Source organism: Manacus vitellinus, unplaced genomic scaffold (genome assembly GCF_001715985.3).
Source record: "Manacus vitellinus isolate BGI_N305 unplaced genomic scaffold, ASM171598v3 scaffold_41_pilon, whole genome shotgun sequence".
In the NCBI taxonomy this organism is placed as follows: Eukaryota; Metazoa; Chordata; class Aves; order Passeriformes; family Pipridae; genus Manacus; species Manacus vitellinus.
The window spans coordinates 3147018-3169039 of NW_021940545.1; the positions used below are offsets into that span (position 1 = coordinate 3147018).

A 22022-nucleotide genomic window follows, 5' to 3' on the forward strand; every position below is an offset into this window, starting at 1 on the left:
CCACCTCCCCGGGGCTGCTGCTGCTGAGGTAACCGTAAAACTGGTGGTGGAAAGCCCGGGGGGCCGGCGGGCGGGCCTGGCCCGTGGCCTGCAGGGCGCCGGGACCCTCCAGCGCCCGGTGGAACCGGGGGCTGTATGCTGGTGGCTGAAGGTAGGACTCCTGGCTGGAGGAGAGAGGGGTGAGCTGCGCTTTCAGGGCGGTCACGGAGGTGGGGACGACGGGGTCGTCGTTCTCCTCGTCCGACTGCCTGAACTCGGGGTACATGTCCGTCTCCTCCACGAAGGGGAAGCCCTCGATCCGCCGTGTCTTCAGGGAGGGCTCCATCTCCGCCGGGTCCATGACGAAGCGGCCGTCGGGCCCGCGGCTGATGAGCTCGATCGGGGTGGTGGCCTCGGCTTCGGCCTCCGCCTTGGAGACGCTGTACTTCTTGCTGCTGATGGCTCGTTTGGTCTTCTTGTAAAGGGAGAGCTCCTTCTCCTTGGTGGGGCTCAGCATCCGCTTGGCCTGCGGACCCTGGTCGTCAGAGGACTCCGAGGGGGGACGGAGCGTGCGGATGCTCTCGGGACTCACCTTGCCTGAAGACAACCTGGACCACAGGGGAGAAAAACCGAGAGAGGGGACGGTCACCCGGAGGGGAAAGGAGGTCTTCTTGCCCAGAAGAACCACTGTCTGGATCCGGAAAACAAAGTGCTACCAGCCCTCACAAGAGGAACTGGGAGAAAGGGGCAGGGCCTAACCAGGGTGGCAGAGTCTTGCCAGAAGCCGCGCACAACATCCCTGCTCCCTGGGAACGGAGCTCGGCACACTCAGCATCACCCCCTGGGGCAGGTACTTCACACCAACACCTTGCAACAAGCTCCACCAACACCTTGCAACAAAGCTCCACAGCCCCACCGGGACAAAAGACAGATCCAGAGCTCACTTCCAACTCCTTCAAAGGCTTCCTGTGTTCACCTGAGCTATTCATGCCCAGGAAAGGCCCTGAGAGGAGCTACATCAGGTAAATGTCCCCTCTTGCAGAACTCAGCGTCTCACTTGGAGATGCTGATGGATCAGCTCAGACCAACTGTTTCTCCCATTCTCAACACTCAGATTTGAGGCTGAGAGCCTCAAAAGGCAGAGAGCATCAGAAGAGTTCCCTCATCCCTATCCAGAAAGCCTTGGACAAACAGGATTGTGAGGTAAAAGGTAGCAGATCCAACAGAGACAGTGCAGGTTATTTCAGTGCAGTGGATGAACCAGAAAAAAAACAAGATTCAGATCCACCAGCACCAGGACATTTTGCAATGGTCCAGGAGCCAAAGCATGAGGTGTCCACATCCCAGGCTCTCGCACTCCTGTTGGGAAGATGCTCCCACTGATTTGCAGCCACGCCTGCTTTTGATGGGCTCCGCAAGGAGTTGTGGCTACTGCAGCACCACGACCCACCACCTCTGGGCACAAGTGGAAAGAGGCTTCAGCAGGGGACTCTTGATGAGAAAAGATGTGTTTCCCAAGAAAAAACAGAGCCAACAGAGAATGACTCAAAAGTACTGAGCTGGCAGGGAGGACTCTATGCGGCAGGCTAGTCCTCCCAAGGAGCCCCTTCATGCTGGTGTGCCACTGAGTTCCACCAGCCAACTCCAGCTTGGTCAATGTTTATAGATCCAACAGGGTCATCTCTTAGCTTAGTTTGCTGCATTCCCTGCTGCTTTCTGCTCCAAAGCCCATTTGACTCTTGTGAACTGCTGTGCTCCCAAAAGTTCAGGGAACACCCAAAACAACTTGTCAGAAGCGACCAAGTAATGATGAGATATTTCCATCTGAGCTTTGCAATAACTGTAGGAAGGAGGCACCTTGAAGACCCACAACCTGGTGCCGCATCTAAGACAGATACTTACGGGGACTCCAAACTCTTCCTGCAGTGGGTTATCGAGAGAGGAGGGTCTGGAAGAGAATAAAAAGGGGAAAGAAGAGAGAACGCTGAGGAGGCGCAACACGACAGACACAAGACAGACTCAACATCAAGACAACAAAAGACACTCAACAAGAGGCCAAGGTTTCATTGCTCCAGTGCTTTAATGGTTGCTGACAACAAACAGCTCCCGTCACAGGGTCCTGCCCGTCCTGCTGCCACAGCCCCGCGGGCTGGAGGAGAAGGAGCCGACTCCCTGCCCTCTCCAGCTCCCCAGCCGCCCTTTTCCCTACTGGCCGCTCCTGCATGGAGGCTGCAGTCCCAGCTTTCGGGAAGCAGAGCAGCAGGGTCTCCTTTGTGGGGTCTTCTCTAGCCCAGCGTGGCACTGCCCACTCCGGGCTGGGAGCAGCTGGAGAGCCCAGCTCCAGGGGGGGAAACCTCGAGGAGGAGAGTGATGACCCCCATCTGCGTCTCAGAGGACACCCCAGCCCTAAACCCCCGGCTCTAGGAGTTATCACCACGTGGGAGAGCTCCCTCGGAATTCCCAGGCTACTTTCTCTGGCGCCTCTTCACCCACCCTGCCTCTCCCGCTCCCGACCACGGGCGCTTTTCAGGCACAGCCGAGGGATCAAGTCAGGGCTTCACCTGAGGACGCGCACGGACGAAGAAGAGACAGACACAGGGAAGAAGGTTACGACCACAACACAACCAGGGGGGGAGAAACGAGGAGGAGACAGGAGGGGGGAGGGAGGGAGCACACCGGGAAGGGGCTCACCTTTCTTGCGCTTGAGCTTGCGTTTGCGTTGCTTGTTGACGAAGCAGGCGGCGAGTGTGCTGAAGAGGATGGCAGCAGCCAGGAAGCAGATGGTGGCAACGATGCCAGCCAGCACCGGGCGGGCTAGACCCTCGTCCGTCAGGTCAGGCTGAGGGAATACGTCTGGAGGACAGACACAACGGGGTGTTAGGCCCCATTCCCTGCCTTCCACAGGGACCTACCAGGGCGTGGAGGCAGTGACAGTCTCCAGGAATGATACTGTACATCAGGACGATAATCTCTGTAAAGAGATCCCAAGCCAGCCCACCCAGGGAGAGCAGTCAGTGCTGCTTCAGGGCCAAGGGTTTTAGTGACCTCACACCGCATCATAGAATCATAAAATAGTTTGAGATGGAAAGGGCTTTTAAAGGCCATCTAGTCCAACCCCCCTGCAATGAGCAGGGACATCTTCAACTAGACCAGGCTGCACGAAGCAACCTGACAAACCTTCCTGTGTTAGCTGATGGACACCCAGGAAAGAAGCCTCCATGCCAACAAATACATATTTATGTCTAAACACACACAACTGCAGCAAACCTGCAGTTCACTCCTGGCTGAAAAACCTGCTGCAGAAGATATTTTAACTTGTTTGCCAGTGCTTCATTTCAGCTTTTCAACGAAAACTGGGCTCCAAACCCTCATGATACCCCTTCATTAACCATGAGCACATCTGAACTCCCAGCAGACCTCGGCTGTGGGCCCCTGCAGATGCAAACCCTGCACACCTCAGCGCTCCTGCTGTGTGCTCACACATGGAATCGGCTGCAGCACCGGCTTTCAGCCTGGGACAGCACCTGCCTGGGGCCAGGGCACCTGCCAAACCCCATCAGAAAAATCGGGCGTGAGGAGAAAGGGCAGCGGGCAGGGAGGCTGCAGGCAGGGAGGCTGCAGGCAGGGAGGCTGCAGCAAGATCACACCACACCGGTACCACTTGGGGGCAGAGAGAGACCGCTGCATCACGGCACAGCAGAGCCGGGCTTTCCACGAGAGCCATAAAACCAGGGTTCGCCGCATCCCCGTCCCCTCCCGCTGCCCTCGCCCTCCCCATCGCCACCACAAGCCCTCGCCTGTGTCTTGGCTCGAGGAGCAACCCCCGAGCCTGGGCGGGCACAGGGTAAACACACGCAGGAGCTGCAGCGTGTTGCAGTCTCCCGTTGCAAAGCTCTTTTCCCTGTGGACCCTGCACTGCAGTGCTACGTTTCCCTCTCTCCACCTTTCATTCCCGTTTCCAGGCTGCGCAGTGCCCGGCTGGAGCTTTGTTCTCCAGGCTCACCGCAGGGCCGGGACGTGCCAGCGGACACCGACAGCACCGTGCTCCAGGGGAAGGACTAAATGGGGCAGGTTGTCCTCTCCTGCTCCAGGAGGCAGCCTGGAGACCCGTCACAACCATGAGCCCACCCAGCAGCCCAGCCCACAGCCCCACAGCCGGGGAGAGAAGCGGGACACCCCTCACCTGTACTGGACACCCCAGCGACGTTGCTGGGTTCGCTGATGAGATCCTGCATGACCGCCAGGACACGGAACTCGTACCAGGTGTCCTGCAACACCAGACACACCCGTCAGGTCCCCCACTGCAGGCTGCCACCTCCCCCAAGACCCCAGCAAAGGGATGGGGCCACCCCTAAAGCTTCCCCAGAGCTGTGGCAGACGGTGCAATTTTATCACAGAATCATGAAGGTTGGAAAAGACCTCCAAGATCATCGAGTTAGGTACGGCGTGGGCACAGCCCCTGCTTACCAGGGACAAGTCCTTGGCAAAAAACTCGCCCTCGGTCCCTGGGATGCCGTCGTCCAAGATCTCCCACCTCTCGGCGACGCGGAATTCCATGATGTAGCGGTCGATGGGGAAGCTGTGGTTGGCGGGAGGGAGCCACGACAGGAGGACGCCTTGCTGTGTCCGGTTGGCTGTTAGGCACCTCGGTGGGGTAACCAACACCAGAGGCTCTGGAGTTGTTACAGGGAATGCTGGGGACAGAGCAGAGGGGACAGGGACACCTTTGAGATGGGGCAGGGGAAGCGCAGAAGATGCTTTTCCACGTGGGCCCAGCAGCAGCAGCAGGACCACTGCAGCAGCTCCCACATTCCAGGAGTTTGGGGCACATCTCAGGAATCTGGTCTCTTATCACAGATGTAGAAAAGTGGCTTTTCAAAAAGCAGGGGACTTATGATGTCATGACTTCAGCAAAAGGGGCACAGTGTTAAAAACCCTCCTGCTTCCTCCCACCTCCACCTGGGACAGCCCCAAGGCAGGGCCCAATGCAAGGCCCTCCTACTGTACAAGTGATTTCGTGCTCTATTAATACCTCCTGATCCCAGCTGAACTTGAGGAAGATCTGAAAGGTGACTGATAGAGTACAGCTCTCCCACGCTATCTCAGGACAAGCTTTCAGGAGCCTCGTGCATCCAGCAAAGTCTACAGGCTTCATCCAGGACCCTCCACAAACTATCTTCTACATGGCTGGAAACTATTGCTGATGATCATCATCTCCATCCCCAGCAGGCAGGACACATGGGGCACTTCTCCCCACAGACCTCCCAGATCCCATCCCTGCCCTCCCCTTGTGCCCATGGAGGACCTACCTAGAGTGTTCACAGTGACCACCTCACTGAAGGAGCTGGTGCCCAGCTTGTTTTGAGCCAAGACACTGAACTGGTAAGCAGTCTCTGGTTCCAAGGTATCCACCAGTAGCCAACTGGAACCAGCTGGCACAGGGAGAGACAGCCAGTCATGAGGACCAAACTGGGCTCTCTTCATCCTGCCAAGAGAGAAGGCAGCATCCTCAGGGAAGGTGTCTTTGACAGGGGGGACAGAGGCAGCATTAACTTCTCGAGCGAAAATGGAGCTTTCCTGAGCGATGGTTTGGTTTGAGAGCAGTGATGTGTATGGACGTGGGGCAGCCACTGCCACCCACGAGCTGGCACCATCCCACCGTGTCCCAGCAGCATCCCCCGGCTCACAGGGACACTGCCACCAGCTCTCCCCTCTGCTGTGCACCCCCTGCACCCCCTGAGCAGGGTCAGGGACGGCAGCAGTGCCAACAGCCCCGCTCTGATGTGATCTCCATCAGATTCCCATGGGAAAAAGTGGAAGCTGGAGCATTTCAGCTCCATGAGCGCTGCAAAGGGGACGGCTGACGCAGGAGACGGGCCCTGTTCCCATTTATACCTCGACAGCTCCTGAGCCAGAGCCAAGTTCTCCCTCAGCTGTAGCCCTGTACATGTCATCCCACAGGAGACATTTAGCTAAATCCCCATCTTTGCCACATTTGCACAAGTCGGGGGCTGCCAGCACAGCCTGGGGCATCACTCGGGGTTTGGCAGCGCAGCAGAGGCACTGGCAGGGAGTGCAGGACACAGCCTTTCTGCTGGGATCTAACCACAAATCCAGGGTGAAAAAACCTCCCAGAGCCATCCCAGTGCCACCCCAGCACCCACGAGCGTGCAGCCACCTCCACAAGCCATTATCCTGCCAGGAAGCACCTTGGTGGAAGAGCCCCACGTCCCAGAGCAGCATCACTGCACTGCAATGATACTGCAAGTACTGGTGCTCATGTCAGAGAGATGCTTTAGGGAGTCTGAGCCCTCAGCTGCACGTTTTGGCAGTGTCAACAGAGGATTTGGGAAGGATTAGTGCAGATGGTCTGTTCTGTGTAGGTAAGGGGGCACATCTGTGGCCACCGGCACACAGCCAGGGGAATCCAGCAGGAAGGAAAAGATGGAGCAAAGAGAAATAATACCACTGATGAGGGAGCAAGAGGTGAGGGAGGAGAAGCCACGGCAAGCTATGGAAAGAAGTGAGTTGGTGGAGAGCCATGTGTGTGCAGTGTGACTCCACCAAGCCGAGTGGAAAACCTCTGGATCACCACAGCTCCGGCTGGGACTACAATTCCCAGGATCCCCTGCCACTGCAGCAGAGGCAGGAGGGCAGCGGAGCAGCCCCTGAGCAGGTTTCCCTGCAGCATTTAACCCACTGCCTTCACATCCCTCCTCCCCAGTGCTGCTGAGGGCGGGTACAGGAGGGCAAGGGGCTGAGGGTGGGGAGGGTGGAGGGGAAATGCAGCTCTAATCGCTCTGGGGAACGGGAGACAGCCCTTGCTGAGGGACAGCACGTGTGCAGGTGGGATGCTGTGGTGGCCCTGGCCATCCCTGGGAAGTGGGGTTTGCATTTCCAGCCTCAACAACCACAGCAGCAGGAGGAGAGCGTGAACCCGCAGGAAATGAAGCCATGTTTTGCTTGAGCATCCCAGAGCCACAGCAGGGAGGAAAATGCACGGATGGGCCGCGCTCTGGATGGCACTACATGACCCAGCACTGCCTCAGATCCCTGGTCCCAGGGCACAGCACAGTCCCCAGGGATCACACCCTACAGTCAGGGCAAGATGGATTGCTGCCTCCCTATCCAAAGTCCCCACAGCTCCTTGTAAATTCCTTAAGGCAAGCTCGGTGCAAACACCTTCCCCTGCTGGCTGCTCTGCCCGGTGTGGGGTCTGGAATTGCCTCGAGGAGGCAGGAACCCGGCAGCAGGTTGCAGAGCAAAAGCAGCAGCAGCTGCAGATGCAGCCACGTTTCCAGAGCAGAGAGGTTTAACCAGTCCTTCCCAAGGACATTTTCATCAAAGCAAGGTCTGCACCACTCAGCTCACTCCCTCATTTTCCCTCTCTGCTCAATCCATTCCTTCTCTCCATCACCAGACAGACTGCCCAGCCCCAGGCTGGAGCAGAGCAGAAATCATTACAGGCAGCGTCTCCCTCTCTTCTCTCTATCAGCAGTCTCCACCGGGGCAAATTAAGGCAAGGAAGGAGAGAGAGAGAGCAAGAGGAAAGGCTGAAGAACAGCCTGGAAAGAGAAAGGATCACCCCCTCCACATTTCCAAGGATGACTCTTCACAAGAAAACAAGAGCAGAGCCCGAGGAAAACCCCAATTTTGCTGCAGCTACATTTTGCCCTCCCCTGCCCCAGGGAACAGGCACAGGGCTGAGCCTGGCCCTGCTGCAGGAAGGTGGGATGCACCCACTGGCTTTGGGTGCCGGGTGGCACAGGAGCAATGGGAACAAAGCCCCAGGGGCTCAGACCCAGCCAGCATCTCACAGTGGCTGGTCATGATCCCAGCTGGGATTTAACCATCTCCAGGGAGCCACAGAGCAAGGAGAGATCATTTCTGCTTAGTCACAGCTCTTCCAGGACGCGCTCTCTGAAGGTTGCATTTTCCATCCTCTCCCTGGCTGTTAAGCCCCATAAACAGTTTATCTTGAAATTGGATACCAGAGGCAGAGTTACACGAATGCAAAGCACCTCCCTGCACCACAAGCAGAGTAAAACCTGCTGGGGCAGATGGGAGGCAGTGGCCAGCACAGAAAGGAGAGGAAATACAAGAACTACATGATCCCACCACCACCACCACCCACCTCTCCGAGGAACCCAACGCCCCACGGGCACAGAGCCGGGCGCGCCACCCTCACCACCCTCCTCCCCCCAGGCTGCTCGAAGCTCGGGTCGGCTAGGAAGGAAAAGAAGCAGAGAGCAAAGCATGCCAGGATGACTCACAGAGGGCCGTACCAAACTGAGAAAGTCTGCTCGTATCCACCGTCGTAGCCGGGCTCCCAGGAGACGTTGGCTGAGGTCATGGCGGCCACGACGTGCACGCTGGTCGGGGCGTGAGGGCTTGTGCCTGCAGGGAGAGGGGCACGGGTTAAAGGGGAGCAGGACCACGAAGGCAAGGGGGCTGTTCCCAAGCTGTGATCCGAGGGGGCTCCTCCTGCACCTGGAATTTCTGCTGGAAACAGCAGGACAACTGTGCCCGCAAGTGGCCAAAATAACAGCGCGGAAAAAGGCAGCTCTGCCAGTAAATAACATTTAAAGGAGACATCGCTCTTAGTCACAGAATGGTTTAAGTTGGAAGGAACTTTAAAGGTCATCTACTCCAACCCTCCTGCCGTGGGCAGGGACACCTTCCACTAGACCAGGTTGCTCCAAGCTTTGTCCAGCATGGCTTTTAACGCTTCCAGGGTTGGGGCAGCCACAGCTTCTCTAGGCAACCCGTGCCAGGGCCTCACCGCCCTCACAGTAAGGAATATCTTCCTAATATCTTGTTTAAACCTTCTCTCTGTCAGTTTGAAGCCATTCGCCCTTGTCCCATCACTACAGTTCTCTTCACAGGGAGCATCCCCACCTCCTGCCTTGCCAACAGGCTGCCTGGGGGGCTCTACCCAGGGCCCCTTCCCCTCCCTGCCCGTACCTACGACGGTAAGGTGGGTGCTGGCAGTAATGCTTGCGACGATGTTGGTGGCGACGCACTCCCACTCTCCGTGGTCGTCCTTGCCGAGGGAGCGGATCTGCAGGGTGCCGCCGGGCAGCGTGTTGTGCTTGCTCCTGCTGGGCTTCCCTACCTTGGGCAAGGAGCGGGGTGGGGAGCCGGGCAAAGAGAGAGGGGGAAAAAACAAAACCACGACTCAGAAGCGGGTTGTGGGGCCGGGCGAGGCGGCGGCGGGGTCACTAAGCTACCTGCGCGGCCCAGGGGACACCGCCGGCCACCGGCAGGGGATCCGGGCTCTCCGGTCGTGGCAAGGCAGACGGTTCCCCCGTTTCCGAGAGGACCTGAGGGGCAACGCGAGAGGCATGCGTCAGGGAGGCTGCTCTGAGCACTCACACACCAGCGGAAACCCCCACGGCACTCGCACGGACAGCGAGCCCTGCGCCAGGGCTCAACCTCCAGCATCCAAAGCTGAAACCGCTGCGGGACGAAGGTGCACCGGCCACCCCAGCAGACACCCTCCCAGGCTGGGGAAGGCACTGTCTGCCCCAGGAGATGCCCAAATTGCCCCTTAGCCTCAGTCAGCAGCAGATGAGAGGCAGGACTGCTTTGTCAGAGGTCTGGGCAGCAAAGGCCCCATGGGGACGTGGGAAGGTGGTGGGTGTGGAGGTGCCTGGAATCTCTCAAGCCGAGCAGAAAGATGGATCTTGTAACAACTTGTCCAAAGTTGTGCAAACCCCACGTTGGCCAGAGTCCTCTTCAACTGTTCTTCATGTGGGAGTCTCTGCTGATCAACACCAGGACCCACGGGCTGATGCCAAGCAGGAGGAGCAGAGGAGCCAACGGGCACATGGGGTAACCACTGCCAAGCCCAGGAGTCCTTCAAGAGACTGGTCAGCGCTGGTGGGCTGATGGAGAGCAAAGGAGTTTGCTTCTGCCACTGGGAAACCAAGCCCAGTTCAAGCCAGCCCTGACTGGAGTTTGTGGCCCTGGGCTTATCCCTCCAGTTATGGGGAAGACCATCAGAAGGCACAAGTAGGATTGGAAAGAAACCTGAATGAGACTGATGAGGGAGGGAAACTAAAATAAGATGGAGAAAAAGACTAAACAGCCAACAGGCTTCAGGCAGGGCACTTGCAAGCTGTGCAAGTCATGGTCCTCTAGTGCTGGTAAAAGGGGCTCAGAGATTCAGCATCTCATGCCACAGGGATTGGGGACGGTGCCCACTGGGTGACACTGGGATCTTGCTCACTCTCAGGAGCCCAAGAAGGGGACAGGAGACTTGGAATGAGATCCTGACAGGGGGCACAGAGCCCAGGAGGTCTCCTGTACAGTTTTCTTATGGGAGCAGTAAAGGTGGGAAGCAAAGGGAAGGCTGCAGGAGGACTAGAGACTGTGCCACCACACCCTGCTCTATGAAAAGGGACATCTTGAAGTTGTTATATCCTGTCCAGCAGCACTAAAACAGCTTCTTCCCAGGGTCTTTCAAGTCGTGGGGCAGCAAAACAGCTGCTGACTGGTCCAGCCCTTTGCCTGGACATGCTGCTGGACACCCTGATGTGCTCTGGTGTCCCATCCATGGGAGGTCTGCGCCATGAGAGCGGCATCGCCGGGGCTGCCACGTCCTGCCGGTGACCACCTCACACCCAGGCAAGGAGGAAGGTGTCCTGTGGGCAGTGCTGGCGAGGAAGAGGAGGGGGAGGCCGGGGGTAGGAGCAGTGTTTCAGCTTTGTGGATGCTGCCGTGACGGTTTCCCGGGATTACAGCACTCGGTGGCCACAAGCCGGGCTTCCCCCACCCACCTGCGGGACAGGACGGCAGTGGCTCAGCCCAAAGCGAAGCAGCTGTACCTGCAGTTTGTTCTTACCGGGACAGAGTGTGGCTTCTCTGTCTGCAATATTCACCAAAAGCCAAAGGCACTGCAGATTTGTCTGGCAGGCCGGGTACCTTTCTCCAGGCGATGATGGGAAAGGGGTCTCCGGCAGCAGCGCAAGGAATCAACAGCTCCCTCCCTGCCTCCTGTCTGTACTCCCAGCCTGGTAGCACCGTGAAATAGGGGGGGTCCTGCAGCCAAGGGAAAAAACAAGGAGTGTCAGCCCACCCCAACTCCCATCACCAAAACAGGCCCTTTTCCAAACCAACCAAATCCCTGATTTGGATAAGCTTGAGGCATTGCAAGGAAAGCTGCGTGGAGAACGTGTGCTGAGGAAGCGCCAAACTATACAGCTGGAGGGAGGTTCTCTCCAAAAAAACACTGCACTAGGGCAGAGAATCACAGAACCACAGAATGGTTTGGGTTGGAAGGGACCTTAAAGACCATCTAGTCCAACACCCTGCCATGGGCAGGGACATCTTCCATTGAACCCATTCTCCTTGCCCTAGTACTACAATTCCTGATGAAGAGTCCCTCTCCAGCTTCCTTGCTGGCCCCCTTCAGATACTGGAAGGCTGCTGTGAGGTCTCCACACAACCTCCTCTTCTCCAGGATGAACAGCATCTGGGTTTTTACTTCCTTAAAACAGGAAAAAAACCACCTACACCACATCAGACATCAACCTGATTTCCTCGCCTCGGCAGCCGCCCCAGCGGATGTGTGTGTCTGGTACAAAAAGCGCTCTCATGTGAACCTCAGTGAGACACCATGAATCACTGCTGCTCACAGGCACAGGACTTCTTGTTCAGGGAAGGAAGAGGCAGCAGCTCCCACCCCAGCTGCACCAGGAACTGTGCTGGGAGCCCAGCATGCCCCAGGCTCCGCACGCAGCCGGAGCACGTGGAGCTCAAATCATCCATTTATTAAAATCCTCCAGAACCCAAGCCCAGGCCAGCAGGGCTAAGTGTTTTGTTGGCAAAAAGGCCATCCCAGGGAGAGGTTTCCTCAAACCACCCTCGCCCAGCACTACCAGAGCCTTATATTCTCACACCAGCTGATAATTTATATTATCTTACACCAGCTGATCCAGCTCGTGCTCAAATCCGTGCTGCTGCTCCGGCAGGATCTTTCCAGCTACACCAGACAGGGAGCCCTCAGGGTTTGCCTGTCTTGGTGGGAAGCACATCTCCAACCACAGCACAGACACACCTTCACCCTCAAGCCTCTGCTGTTCCCCTCACAGCAGCGTCCCGGGAGGACACTGCTCATGGCAAACACGCCGGATTTTGGCAGGCAGGTTACCTTCAGTACCAGTCGGGCAGGGGGAGACTGGCCCATCGTACCCAGGGCGTTATAAGGCACACAGGTGTAAGTGCCGAGAGCGTCTTCAGTTGCCTCCTCTATCCGGATCGACCCGTCCTCCAGCAGGTTCCAGCCAGCATACTGCAGCAGGGAGAGCGAGGGACTGACTGATCCTACACCCACCACAGCCTGTTATTTTCCCTTCAGCCAAGCCCCCCGCCCACGCCTAGGGTGGCTGTCACATCCCTGGGAGACACCCAATCCCATTCCCAGCATCTCCTCAACTGCAGAGAGAGGAAATGTGGGCAAGATCAGCCTATCCAAACACAGCCCTCCAGGGAAGGGTTGTCCTGCTCTGTATGCACCCAGTGGGTTTATCTTGAAGGCACTCTCCTCCCTACACACAGCCAGGCTTCTTCATGTAGCCCCAAAGATTTAAGATCAGAATCTAACCCTAAATAAAACTTGTCCTGGAGTGGACAAGACAACTCCACTTGAGGGGCTGAGGGCACAAGGACCAGGAAGCCACAGCAGCAACAGATTTAAATGGACTTAAAACTTCAAATCATTAATATTTAAACAAAAAATTTAAAATATTGAGTGTTTTCTTTAAATATTTAATGTCCAATATCCTTGCTCAGACTGTGATTGGAGGAAGACAGAGACTTGTTAAAAGGGCCTTTTAACCATCCGTTGCCATTGGAAAAATAAACCAGGGCCATCAGGAGGCGACTTTAGGGGGAAGCAGGCACTAGGTCTGGGAGACACTGTGTCCACAGGGCTCCACACAAAAACCTGAATTAACTCTGCCTACAGCTGATAAGGAAAAGCAGAGTCATCCCACTCATGGGGCTTCTTTTCTCCTGACAGCCAGGCCGGACCCGCAGGGTGCCTGGTGGTGCTCACCAGGGATTCCCGAGGACACGAGGGTCCAATCCCCCTTTGTCCCTCCCCAGGGGCTTCGTTACCTTCTCGATTCGCAGGGGACGCCCGTCCTTGTTCCACTTGACCAGCGTGACCGGGGGCTCTGCCTCGACCGGGCAGCGGATGTATCCGTGTATCCCGATGGGAACGTAGATGACAGGGGGCATGTTCACCACACGGGCAGGATCTGGGAGAGCAGCAGCACCACGTTAGCACGGGGAAAGAGCCCATCTCTCCCTCCAGGCTGCCTGGCTTTAGAGGATCTACACCACTTTTGTAAAGAACTCCAAACCCAGCACCACCTTGGCTCCCACAGGCTGTTATCTCCAGCCTTGCTACACACAAATCCACTGTAATACCTGGTGTTTCTGGGAGGCTTTACCAATGTCCAGGGTGTTCCTACCTGGGGCTCATTAAGAATCGCATTTATGAAGAGATATGAGACATGCCTGCTCCCAATTCCACACCAACTTGCATCCTGCTGAAGCCCAAGCTGCTCCATCACAGTGGGACACACGTGCAAGGTGTGACACACACCCAACAGCAGCAACCAAGTTTGACACACCAGGAACCAAAACTATTTCAACTCCCAAGCCTTAAAATACACCAACAGCAGCAACCAAGATGGTCAAAGAGACCCATGTCCAGGCTGCCGTGAGCCCTTCACCACCTATATCTGCTTGTCCTCGTGGCTCGTGCCTCATCAAGGCTGGGTCATGTTGAACACCAAACACCTCCACCCTTTCCAATGTAAAAACCTTAAAACACATATCTAACCCCCCCCCACCCCATGCTTCACCACCCACACAGAGAGGTGTCTCGCAATCCTCCAGTCTAGAATGTGTCATTAACAGCACTTCTAAGAGCTTTTTAATTAAGTGCGAGTGGGTTGGAGAGAATCTAGACTTTCTTTAATAAGAAGCTTTTGAAAAAAAGAAAAAAAAAGTTACTTTTAATAAGAAGAGTGAGTATTTCTACAATCTCGTCTAGACACCGGCAGCGCAAGGTTATGGGAAAATCCCGACGGGCCTTATGCTGCATTAAGGGATGAAGGTGGTTTTCTTGGGGTGCAGCACCCACACAAAGTGGGGGCTTAAAGGCAGGGTGCTTAGTAGGAAAGGATGGAGGATGTGCCCTCTCCTTGTTGCTTTCTTGGGGCTAAAAGGACAAAATTTGGGAGATATTCTCCCTCCCTGCCGAAACGTATCACCCCATCCACCCCCCCAAACCGTGTGCCCCCGGCAGTGGCACCGTAACCCAGATTGCTGAGTGTTGCATATGGAGCAGGCTTTACCCCCCTCCGCTTAACTCCACCTCTTAGGAAATGTAATCAAGGACTCCAGCAGCGCGGGAGAGGGTAATGGGATCGAGCCTTTCACTACTAGGTCACTGGCCGGGGGCCAGCCCGGCTCACTAATGACCCAGAGATGTGTCCCCATCCGCTTCGGTGGGTGGGAAGCTCCTTCCCGAGGCATCAGCCCCCACATGGACGAGGTTTGCTCAGGAGGAAAAGGGTTTGTGGCACCGAGAGCCAAGCGCCCCTCCCTGCGCGCCTGAACAGCAGATTGTCCAAACGCTGTTCCTCCTGCCACTAGAGCTATTTTTAACAGCTATCAGCCCTGACAAGCGGTCCTGGATTAGCAGCAGGGCAGATTTAATGGCCTGAGGCCACAGGCTTTCCCAAGAGCCGCCCAGCCGGGCACATCCAAGCCCCAAATCAGGCCTCTGCCTGGGCACAGCATAACTCACACCATCCCCCTGCCCGCTCTGCCCCACAGGGAAGCAACAGGACCTCCCAGCCCTTCTCACAGTGGCTCCCCACTAACCGGCACCGGGTCTAGAGGCAGCAGCTCTACGTCAGCCTGGAAAACCCGAGCCATGAGCCCACTTTGCTCGGGCCCGTCTTTCATTATGAAATAAAAGCGCCACAGTCTTTTACAGCAGAGCAATATTGCAATTGTGAGCGGCGGCAATTGAGGCCATTACTGTCGAATGCCACGAGGCGCCGGTGGCACAGTACCCATTACCGCCCGGGGATCCCGGGAGAACAGGCGTGGGAAGCAGCGCTCCTGCTCCAGCCCTTTCTCCTCCGCTTGTTTAGATCAGTTACCGCCTGAAAAATGTGACACACAAGGCTGCGGAGCTCGAGGAACAGCCACACCACAGGAACAAGCCCCCACAATAAACACCAACAAGTACGAGACCGAGAGCCCCGATCCGGTGCTTCCCAGCAGGATGAGGGCAGAGTGTCGGCAGCAGCGGTGGGATATGATGCTCACCTAGACAAAACCCACAAAGGTGGACACCTGCCCCAGCTCAGCAGTGTCACCCAGGATGCTCAGACCATTTCAGACCATTTGCTTTCTTCTCTCCCACATCCGTGTGGGATGCTCTCAGCTTTCCGCTGAGGGTGATTCCACGCTCATCCAAAGGCTGCTGTCGCATTAACCCGATTCTCTTAGGATCACACCAGGACAACAGAGCCTCTGGGGCTGCCTCAGAGCCAGATGTTATCAATGCCAGCCCCGTCCCCACACTCACACTGCACTGTCAGGTAGGCAGAGGCTGATGGCGAGCGGCCCAGGCTGTTGCTGGGGATACAGGTGTATTTTCCAGAATCCTCTGGCTTGACATGGAAAATAATGAGCGTCCCGTCGATCAGGATCCGCACCCTCAACTTCAGGTCGCTGCGAGAGAAGAGGAGAGGAGGATCACTGGGAGGCCCAGGGCAACGCCCAGCACAATCCCAGCTCCTGGCACAACTCCCAGCTGCCAGGCCAGGTGCCAACTCACTTCTTGAAGTAGACGTTCTCCTCCTCCCAGTACCACAGGTAGGTGAGGTTCCCGGGGTACGCCTCGGCCTGGCAGGTGAAGAGCGCATCCTGGGAGATGTTGACCGTGATGTTCTCCGGAGGGGAAACGATAAAGGGAGGTCCTGGAGGGGGGGGAAGAAGAGGAAAGTGTCACCCCCACCCCTAAAGGTGTCCCCACAAAGGTTGCTCAGGCTCACCTCCATCACAGCACTGTTGGCTGGGAGCTGCTAGAGGGCTCTGGGGCAGAGCTGGCCCTGATTCCCTGGGATCACAGGGTGCAGGGACTGACTGAGGGCCACAGTGACCCTGTTACTCCTAACCTTTTCCCTAATCTCTACAGCTTTGTGGACGGGGTCCATGCCTGTGGTGCACGGCTCTGCTTCTCTCAGGGCACACAAATACACGCCTCACTTCATCCCGAGCACTTCTCCAGAATAGCATCACCCACGGGAAAAATCCAGGGAGGGGGAGAGCACTGCAAACTGCCAGGAGCCAGCAGTTCACCACTGCCACAAAAGCAGAGCAGAGGACACCCCGCTCTCCCCTCTGTGCCGGTAGCTGTTGACCTAATTAAAGATTTATTTAATAAGAGCGGGAGCGCAGAGCAGGAGGCCTGTCATGCATCACCGCTGTCTGACGAGGCGCTTCATGACAGCCTCAATCTTTTCCCCGCTTCCCCAACAAAACCGAGCTGCCATCGGGGCCTGGCTGCTCGTCAGGACAGCACAGCCACCGCCACAGCCCAATTAAGGACATTCCTCCATCCTCGGAACGGGATGCGGAGCCCGGGGGCAGCCGGCACGGTGCCAAGCACAGAGGCCTTGGGGTGGCACCGCATCCCTGTGGTCCACGTGTCCCCATTCCCAGCGCTCATGGGAGGGTGCTGAGGGGCTGGAAGGGCTCACCTTGAACGAGCAGGCGCGTGGTGTGCACGGCCTCCCCCTGGATGCTGTACGCCCGGCAGGTGTAGGCACCTCTGTCCTCCCGGCTGATGGAGAGCACCGTAAGGCTCCCGTCGCTCACCTGGGAACAACGAGGGAAGACCCTTGGAGCCTGGGCAGGGACCCCCCCCCCAGGGAGATAGGGGAAGACCCTCCCTCCCTGCTTCCCACGGCACTGGAGCTGCCGGTGCTTTTAGGGCCGGATGAGAGACGGGTTTCCCCGCTCTGCAAGGCTCCGGATATTAATAAACCAACACACGCGTTTCTGCTCGACGCCAAGGGGAAGGGAAGGAAAAAAAATAAAGCATAAAATAAATAAATAACCATCACGACGCGTTTATCTCCTGGAGAAGCGACTGGCAGGCAGCAGGATCCAAACTGCTCCTGCCAAGCGCCCCGGCACCTCGGGGTGCTTCATAAGGAGCAGGATGCCTTGTTAGAGCATTCCCTGCTCCCCAGGGACCAGCCCCACTGCTGAGGTGGGAAGTGAGGGGGAGACCCCAGCCTGGCCACTGTCCTCCCCCCATGGGGACACCTCACAGCTGGAAGAGGAGTGGACAGGTTGCCCCTCAGGGATACAACAAGGGAGGGATGGATATGGGACCATCACCCTCGGGGTAGCAGCACCCCCACGCACAGGGAGCCCTCCCAGCCAGGCTTCCCCCCCCACCTTATTCTGCCTCATCCTTCTATTTCAATTAGTAACAAATGATTCCTAATTACTCTCATTAGTGCCTGCGCTGATTCCAATGCCTGATTTACCAATTACAGCTCAGGGGGGAATCTCTGCCTGGGAGCCTCTGGGATGCAAAAAGGGTCCTGAAGGGGAGGGGAGGAGGGGAAATCCTCCCTGCTCAAACCCCTCCTGCATCCATCCCTGTTGGAGGACACACATCCCCAGGCTGCAGCCCCCATCCCATCTCCAGGGTCCCAGCCCCTGGGATGGGTCCACAGGGAGCAGCTCGGATGTAGGAGTAGGGCTGTCCCAAGCACCTGGGGGGGTCTCCAGCCCTCACCCAAGGGCAGCCAGCATTACAAGCTGCTGCTCAGCAGGGATGAGGAGGGGGGAAATGGGCATTTCAGCATGGAAAAGTGCTGAGAAAGCATGTCTGGCTCCAGGCACGGCGGAGCTGCCGCCGCCATAGTCCTGTCAATACTGTCCCTGCCAGCGGGGAGCCCAGGAGTCCCCACAGCAGCCCCCACCAGAGACCCTGTCCCCCCCCACCTACCTGGTACTTGCCATTGTCACCCAAAAGGTCTCCCTCTCTCAGCCAGGTGACGATGGGCTTGGGGTTCCCGAACGCCATGCAGGTCAGGGTGACACTGCTGCCCTCCTTCGCCTCTACGTACTGCGGCGGGGTCTCCGTGAAGGTGGGGGGAGCTGCGGGGCACAGGAGACCACCGTGACCCCCCCAGTTCCACTGTGGCTCCGGGGGGGGCACAGGGACAGAGGGGCAGCTGCCTGCACACCAGGGACACCCTAAACATCCTCGCAGCGGGGCTGAGACCACCCCAAAAGCGAAGGAGGCTGCAGGGACAGGGATGAGAGCGGCTCTCACAGCAGCTGTCCCTGGGGACACCGACCAAGGGCTGCCACACCGCACCCCAGCCCTGTCCCCTCTCCTCCCCACCAGCTCCGGGGCACGGCGTCCCACCCCCCCCTCGCTGCACATTAACTCGCTCTTGTCAAAACATGGGAAAACACCGCAGTGCAGATCGAAAGGCTCCTTCCTGATGAAAGAGGCTGGCAGGATTACAGCCCGCCCCTAATTACCCGCGGTTGTTAAAGCCCACTTTAGAGGAAGACAGGTTGGCAATTTAATCTGCTCGGGGAAAAAGGAAAAAATAAAGAATTATATTTTGTTTCTCCCCAAATGATTTTTATTTTCCCCCTAAGAAAATTAAGCGTTGTAATGCGCTGGGGGAAAGCCACAGCCTTCACCCTGAAAGCAATCCCTCGAGCTGGAAGGATTATGGTTATTATATTGTTATTAAGCCCCTGCATGCCCTGTGCTGTATAAAACCCCCAAAATGCCCCATTTTGCCAAGAGGAGGGACAGGGCATCTGGGGCCACTTCCAGTCTCCTGAGCTGGCGGTTTGCAGGATCTGAACACGTGGTGGAGGTGAACCATGCACCATCCTCCTCCTCCTTCTCTTTCCCTCTTTCCCAAGCCCTCGGAGCTCATTAGCAGGCAGGGGGAAAGCAGGAAACGGCAGGCAGGGCAGCAGGCAGGGATGGGGCTGGTGGCCTGCACAGCCCCGCTTGCAAAGCTCCTGCTCACTAATTGGGCTCAATTAGGTGGCTCTGCTCCATGCCATCCCCCCAAAGGTTAAATTGATTGCTCAAGGTCAAGGCAATACCAGCAAGGAGCTGCCGGTGCCCACATCTCCTCTCCAGCCACCCCACTGCAGCAGGAGAGGCACAGCCCTGCTGCCGAGCTAAAAATAAAGATCTCTCTCCCGATGTGCAGAATGACAATTTGCTAATTAGTTTAATATACGGCCTTAATAAAATGAAAAAGTAATTTGAGTAAATCTGAATTTCAAGAAAACAAAGATTTGATTTTCTGATCTGTTTGTTGAGAGGAGACTCGTTCCCAGCCCCGGTTCTTGATGTGTCTCCTTTAAACAAGCTCCACGCAATTAAACTGAGGAATCCCTAATAAAACTTTGTCCCTTTTGAAGTCGTGGCCAGCCTGGACGGCTCCAGGCTCCTGTGTCTGCGAGGCACAGGTGCCGCTGAGGTCCAGCATCCATCAGAAACCCGGCATCCACCCGAAATCCCATTCTGGCACCGCTCACCCTGCACCGTGAGGTGGACCCAGCTGCCGTTGTGGAAGGTGTCGTACTGCTGGTCCAGCATGAGCACTTTGCACTCGTACCAGCCCTGGTCCTCGGAGCGCACCTGCTCAATGCGCAGGGAGGCTTTGTCGTGCAGGCTGGCCCGGCCTGTGGGAGAGCACAACATCAGCTCCACGGCCCCCCGACACCGGGGCGGCCCCCCGAGGTGCTGCCGCAGGGGACACCCCGTCCCGCCCCGGTTTGGGGGCTGGTGGAGCCTCCTGGTCACAGCCAGCCGGTGACACACTCGCCTGTCTGGGGATGGCAGAGCCAAGCTGCCACGGCCAGGCAAGGTGCCTCGAGTGGCGTCTGCCCGCAGTGACACCGGCCTTCTGCTCCCAGCCGGGGGCTGGCGGCAGGACAGCCGGCATGCAGGCGTGCCTCAAAGCCTTCCCTGGCCTGGGAGACTCCCAAAGAGCAGGGCGGCCCTGAGCTGACCCGGTGCACAGCCCCCCCCAAAAAAAAAATGGGTCAGGAGCAAACCAGTCCAAACCTCCACCACTGGGTTGTGGCACTGCTCATTCATGAGCTGAGTTTGGCAGGGCTCAGCCCAGCCCGAGTGGTGCATCTTTGCTGCTGCAGCATTTCTCAGGGAACAATTCGGGCAGAGAGCCCTGCAATACCCAGGGAAGATCCCCAGGACAGCACTCCCCAGGGAACGGGATACCAAAATGGGCCTGCCCCACCACACCAGCCCCCTCAGGGCTGGTCCCCGGGTCACACCCCCCACCAGAGGACACCAGCCACGTGTCACAGGCGGCACATTGGCGAGCAGCCACATGGGCTCTGCAGCTCCAACCTGTCACCTCTGCCCGGCACGTGGCCCTGGCTCCATCCCCCCAGGGTCCCTCCCCAGGCTCACAGCTGCTCCGGGGCGCAGCGGCAGCAGCCACCGCCACCACGCGTCACCCTGGGTTTCTCTGCCTCGCTTGCTCCCGTCCCACGCAGCCCAGCTGGCTTCCTAACACTGCTGCTTAATTAAAACCAACTGGGTGGAAAGCGAGCAACGAGAGGCAGAGCCCGCGTGGTTCCGACGGAGGAACGGATGGAGCGGAGCTGTGCATCCCAGCCTGCGCCAGCAGCCGGGACCTGGCACGTTCCCCCCCGTCCCCCTGCTCCCCCAGGACTCACCGGCATACTCTGGGTCGACATGGGGAGGGTAAAACCCAAACTTGATGAAGATGGGGATGGGGACGCCGAACTTGAACCACTCCACGACATAGGGAGGGGGCTGTCCCGTGAGCGGGTGGATCACGTCGCATGGCAGGATCACGCTCTCGCCAGCGCGAGCGGTCACGAACTCGGGCTCCTCCCTCGAGCCGAGGGCACCTGCGAGGGGGCGAAGGAACAAACTGTGGCTGATCCCACTGCTGGACCCCAGCATCAGACTGGGACCCCCGGGAGAGCCACAGCAGAGGAGATGCCTGTCCCCAGCTGCCTGTCTCCACCCAGGGCAGACCCTGGATCTCCAAAACCAAGAGGGAGTCCCCAAGCTCCTCCACTCAGCTCCAGGGCCACCCCGAGCCACCACAAGACACATGAAAGTGGCCATTAGCACTCACTGCTCCAGGACAGCTTCCCAATCTCTGCACCAGGGCAAGGATGCTGCCCTGAGACCCCGCAGGGGTTTTGGGGACCCCCTGCTCTCAGTAGAGGGGGGCACAGAGCATGCCTAGCACTGCTCCCCACCTACCAGCACCAGCAGGGCTACCCCATGTCCCTATGGCAGGGAAAAGGCTGCTTTTAGCAGCCCTGCTTGTGCCCCTACATCTTCCAGCAAGCACGCAGGGACCACTGACCACAGCTCTGCTGTGCCAGCCCAGTGACCCAGCTCTCCTGCAGCTGCCAGGGTGGGCTGAGCCCCTGGAGCAGCGATGCTCCAGCCAAGTCAACGTGTCCTCGGGCATCCCTGAGAGCCCCGAGCCTGAAACCCGGCTGCGACCTGCACGTCAGGTCTGTCACCCTGCTCCTCCCAGCTGGGTAATTACAGGGGACTTTGGTCTCAGCTCCGAGGCTGCTCCACCCCGGCTGTGCCGCCCTGCTCGCTGCAGCCTGGCGTCATCCTGCTCTGCCAGCAGCAGCAAAGCTGCATCCTCAGCACAGCGTTCGGAAAGGGAGAGAAAGGGAAACCCAGGGCTGGGGGGAAGCCAAAGAGGGGGGGTCCCCAAAACTAGGTTCAGACCCACATCTCCCTTCCCATCAAGGAAGGGCCCCCCATTTTCCTGGCACACGCGGCTGCCGCCTGCTCCGGGGGGATGCTCGGGGAGGGATGCTCGGGGAAGCACGTTCCCACTCCTCCGCGCTGCTCCTCGGGGCCGCCGGTGATTGGCGGCGAGTGACATCACCGCTTCCCCGCCGCGGGAGCCGAG

General features: G+C 57.7%; 1 protein-coding gene across 1 annotated transcript in view; it reads right to left on the reverse strand.

Moving 5' to 3' along the window:
• The window catches only part of IGSF9B (immunoglobulin superfamily member 9B), a 36068-nt gene that overhangs the window by 10226 nt on the left and 3820 nt on the right, over positions 1-22022 (reverse strand). The window contains exons 2-19 of the mRNA XM_029962057.1: positions 20785-20982; positions 19615-19761; positions 18041-18192; positions 16776-16893; positions 15851-15992; positions 15599-15744; positions 13102-13244; positions 12134-12274; positions 10906-11022; positions 9210-9302; positions 8944-9094; positions 8253-8376; positions 5289-5464; positions 4447-4673; positions 4163-4247; positions 2671-2832; positions 1882-1927; positions 5-587 (exon numbers count right to left, since the gene is read on the reverse strand). Coding sequence (XP_029817917.1) covers positions 5-587; positions 1882-1927; positions 2671-2832; positions 4163-4247; positions 4447-4673; positions 5289-5464; positions 8253-8376; positions 8944-9094; positions 9210-9302; positions 10906-11022; positions 12134-12274; positions 13102-13244; positions 15599-15744; positions 15851-15992; positions 16776-16893; positions 18041-18192; positions 19615-19761; positions 20785-20982 — 2951 coding nt within the window. The remainder of the gene's footprint in view (positions 1-4; positions 588-1881; positions 1928-2670; positions 2833-4162; positions 4248-4446; positions 4674-5288; positions 5465-8252; positions 8377-8943; positions 9095-9209; positions 9303-10905; positions 11023-12133; positions 12275-13101; positions 13245-15598; positions 15745-15850; positions 15993-16775; positions 16894-18040; positions 18193-19614; positions 19762-20784; positions 20983-22022) is intronic.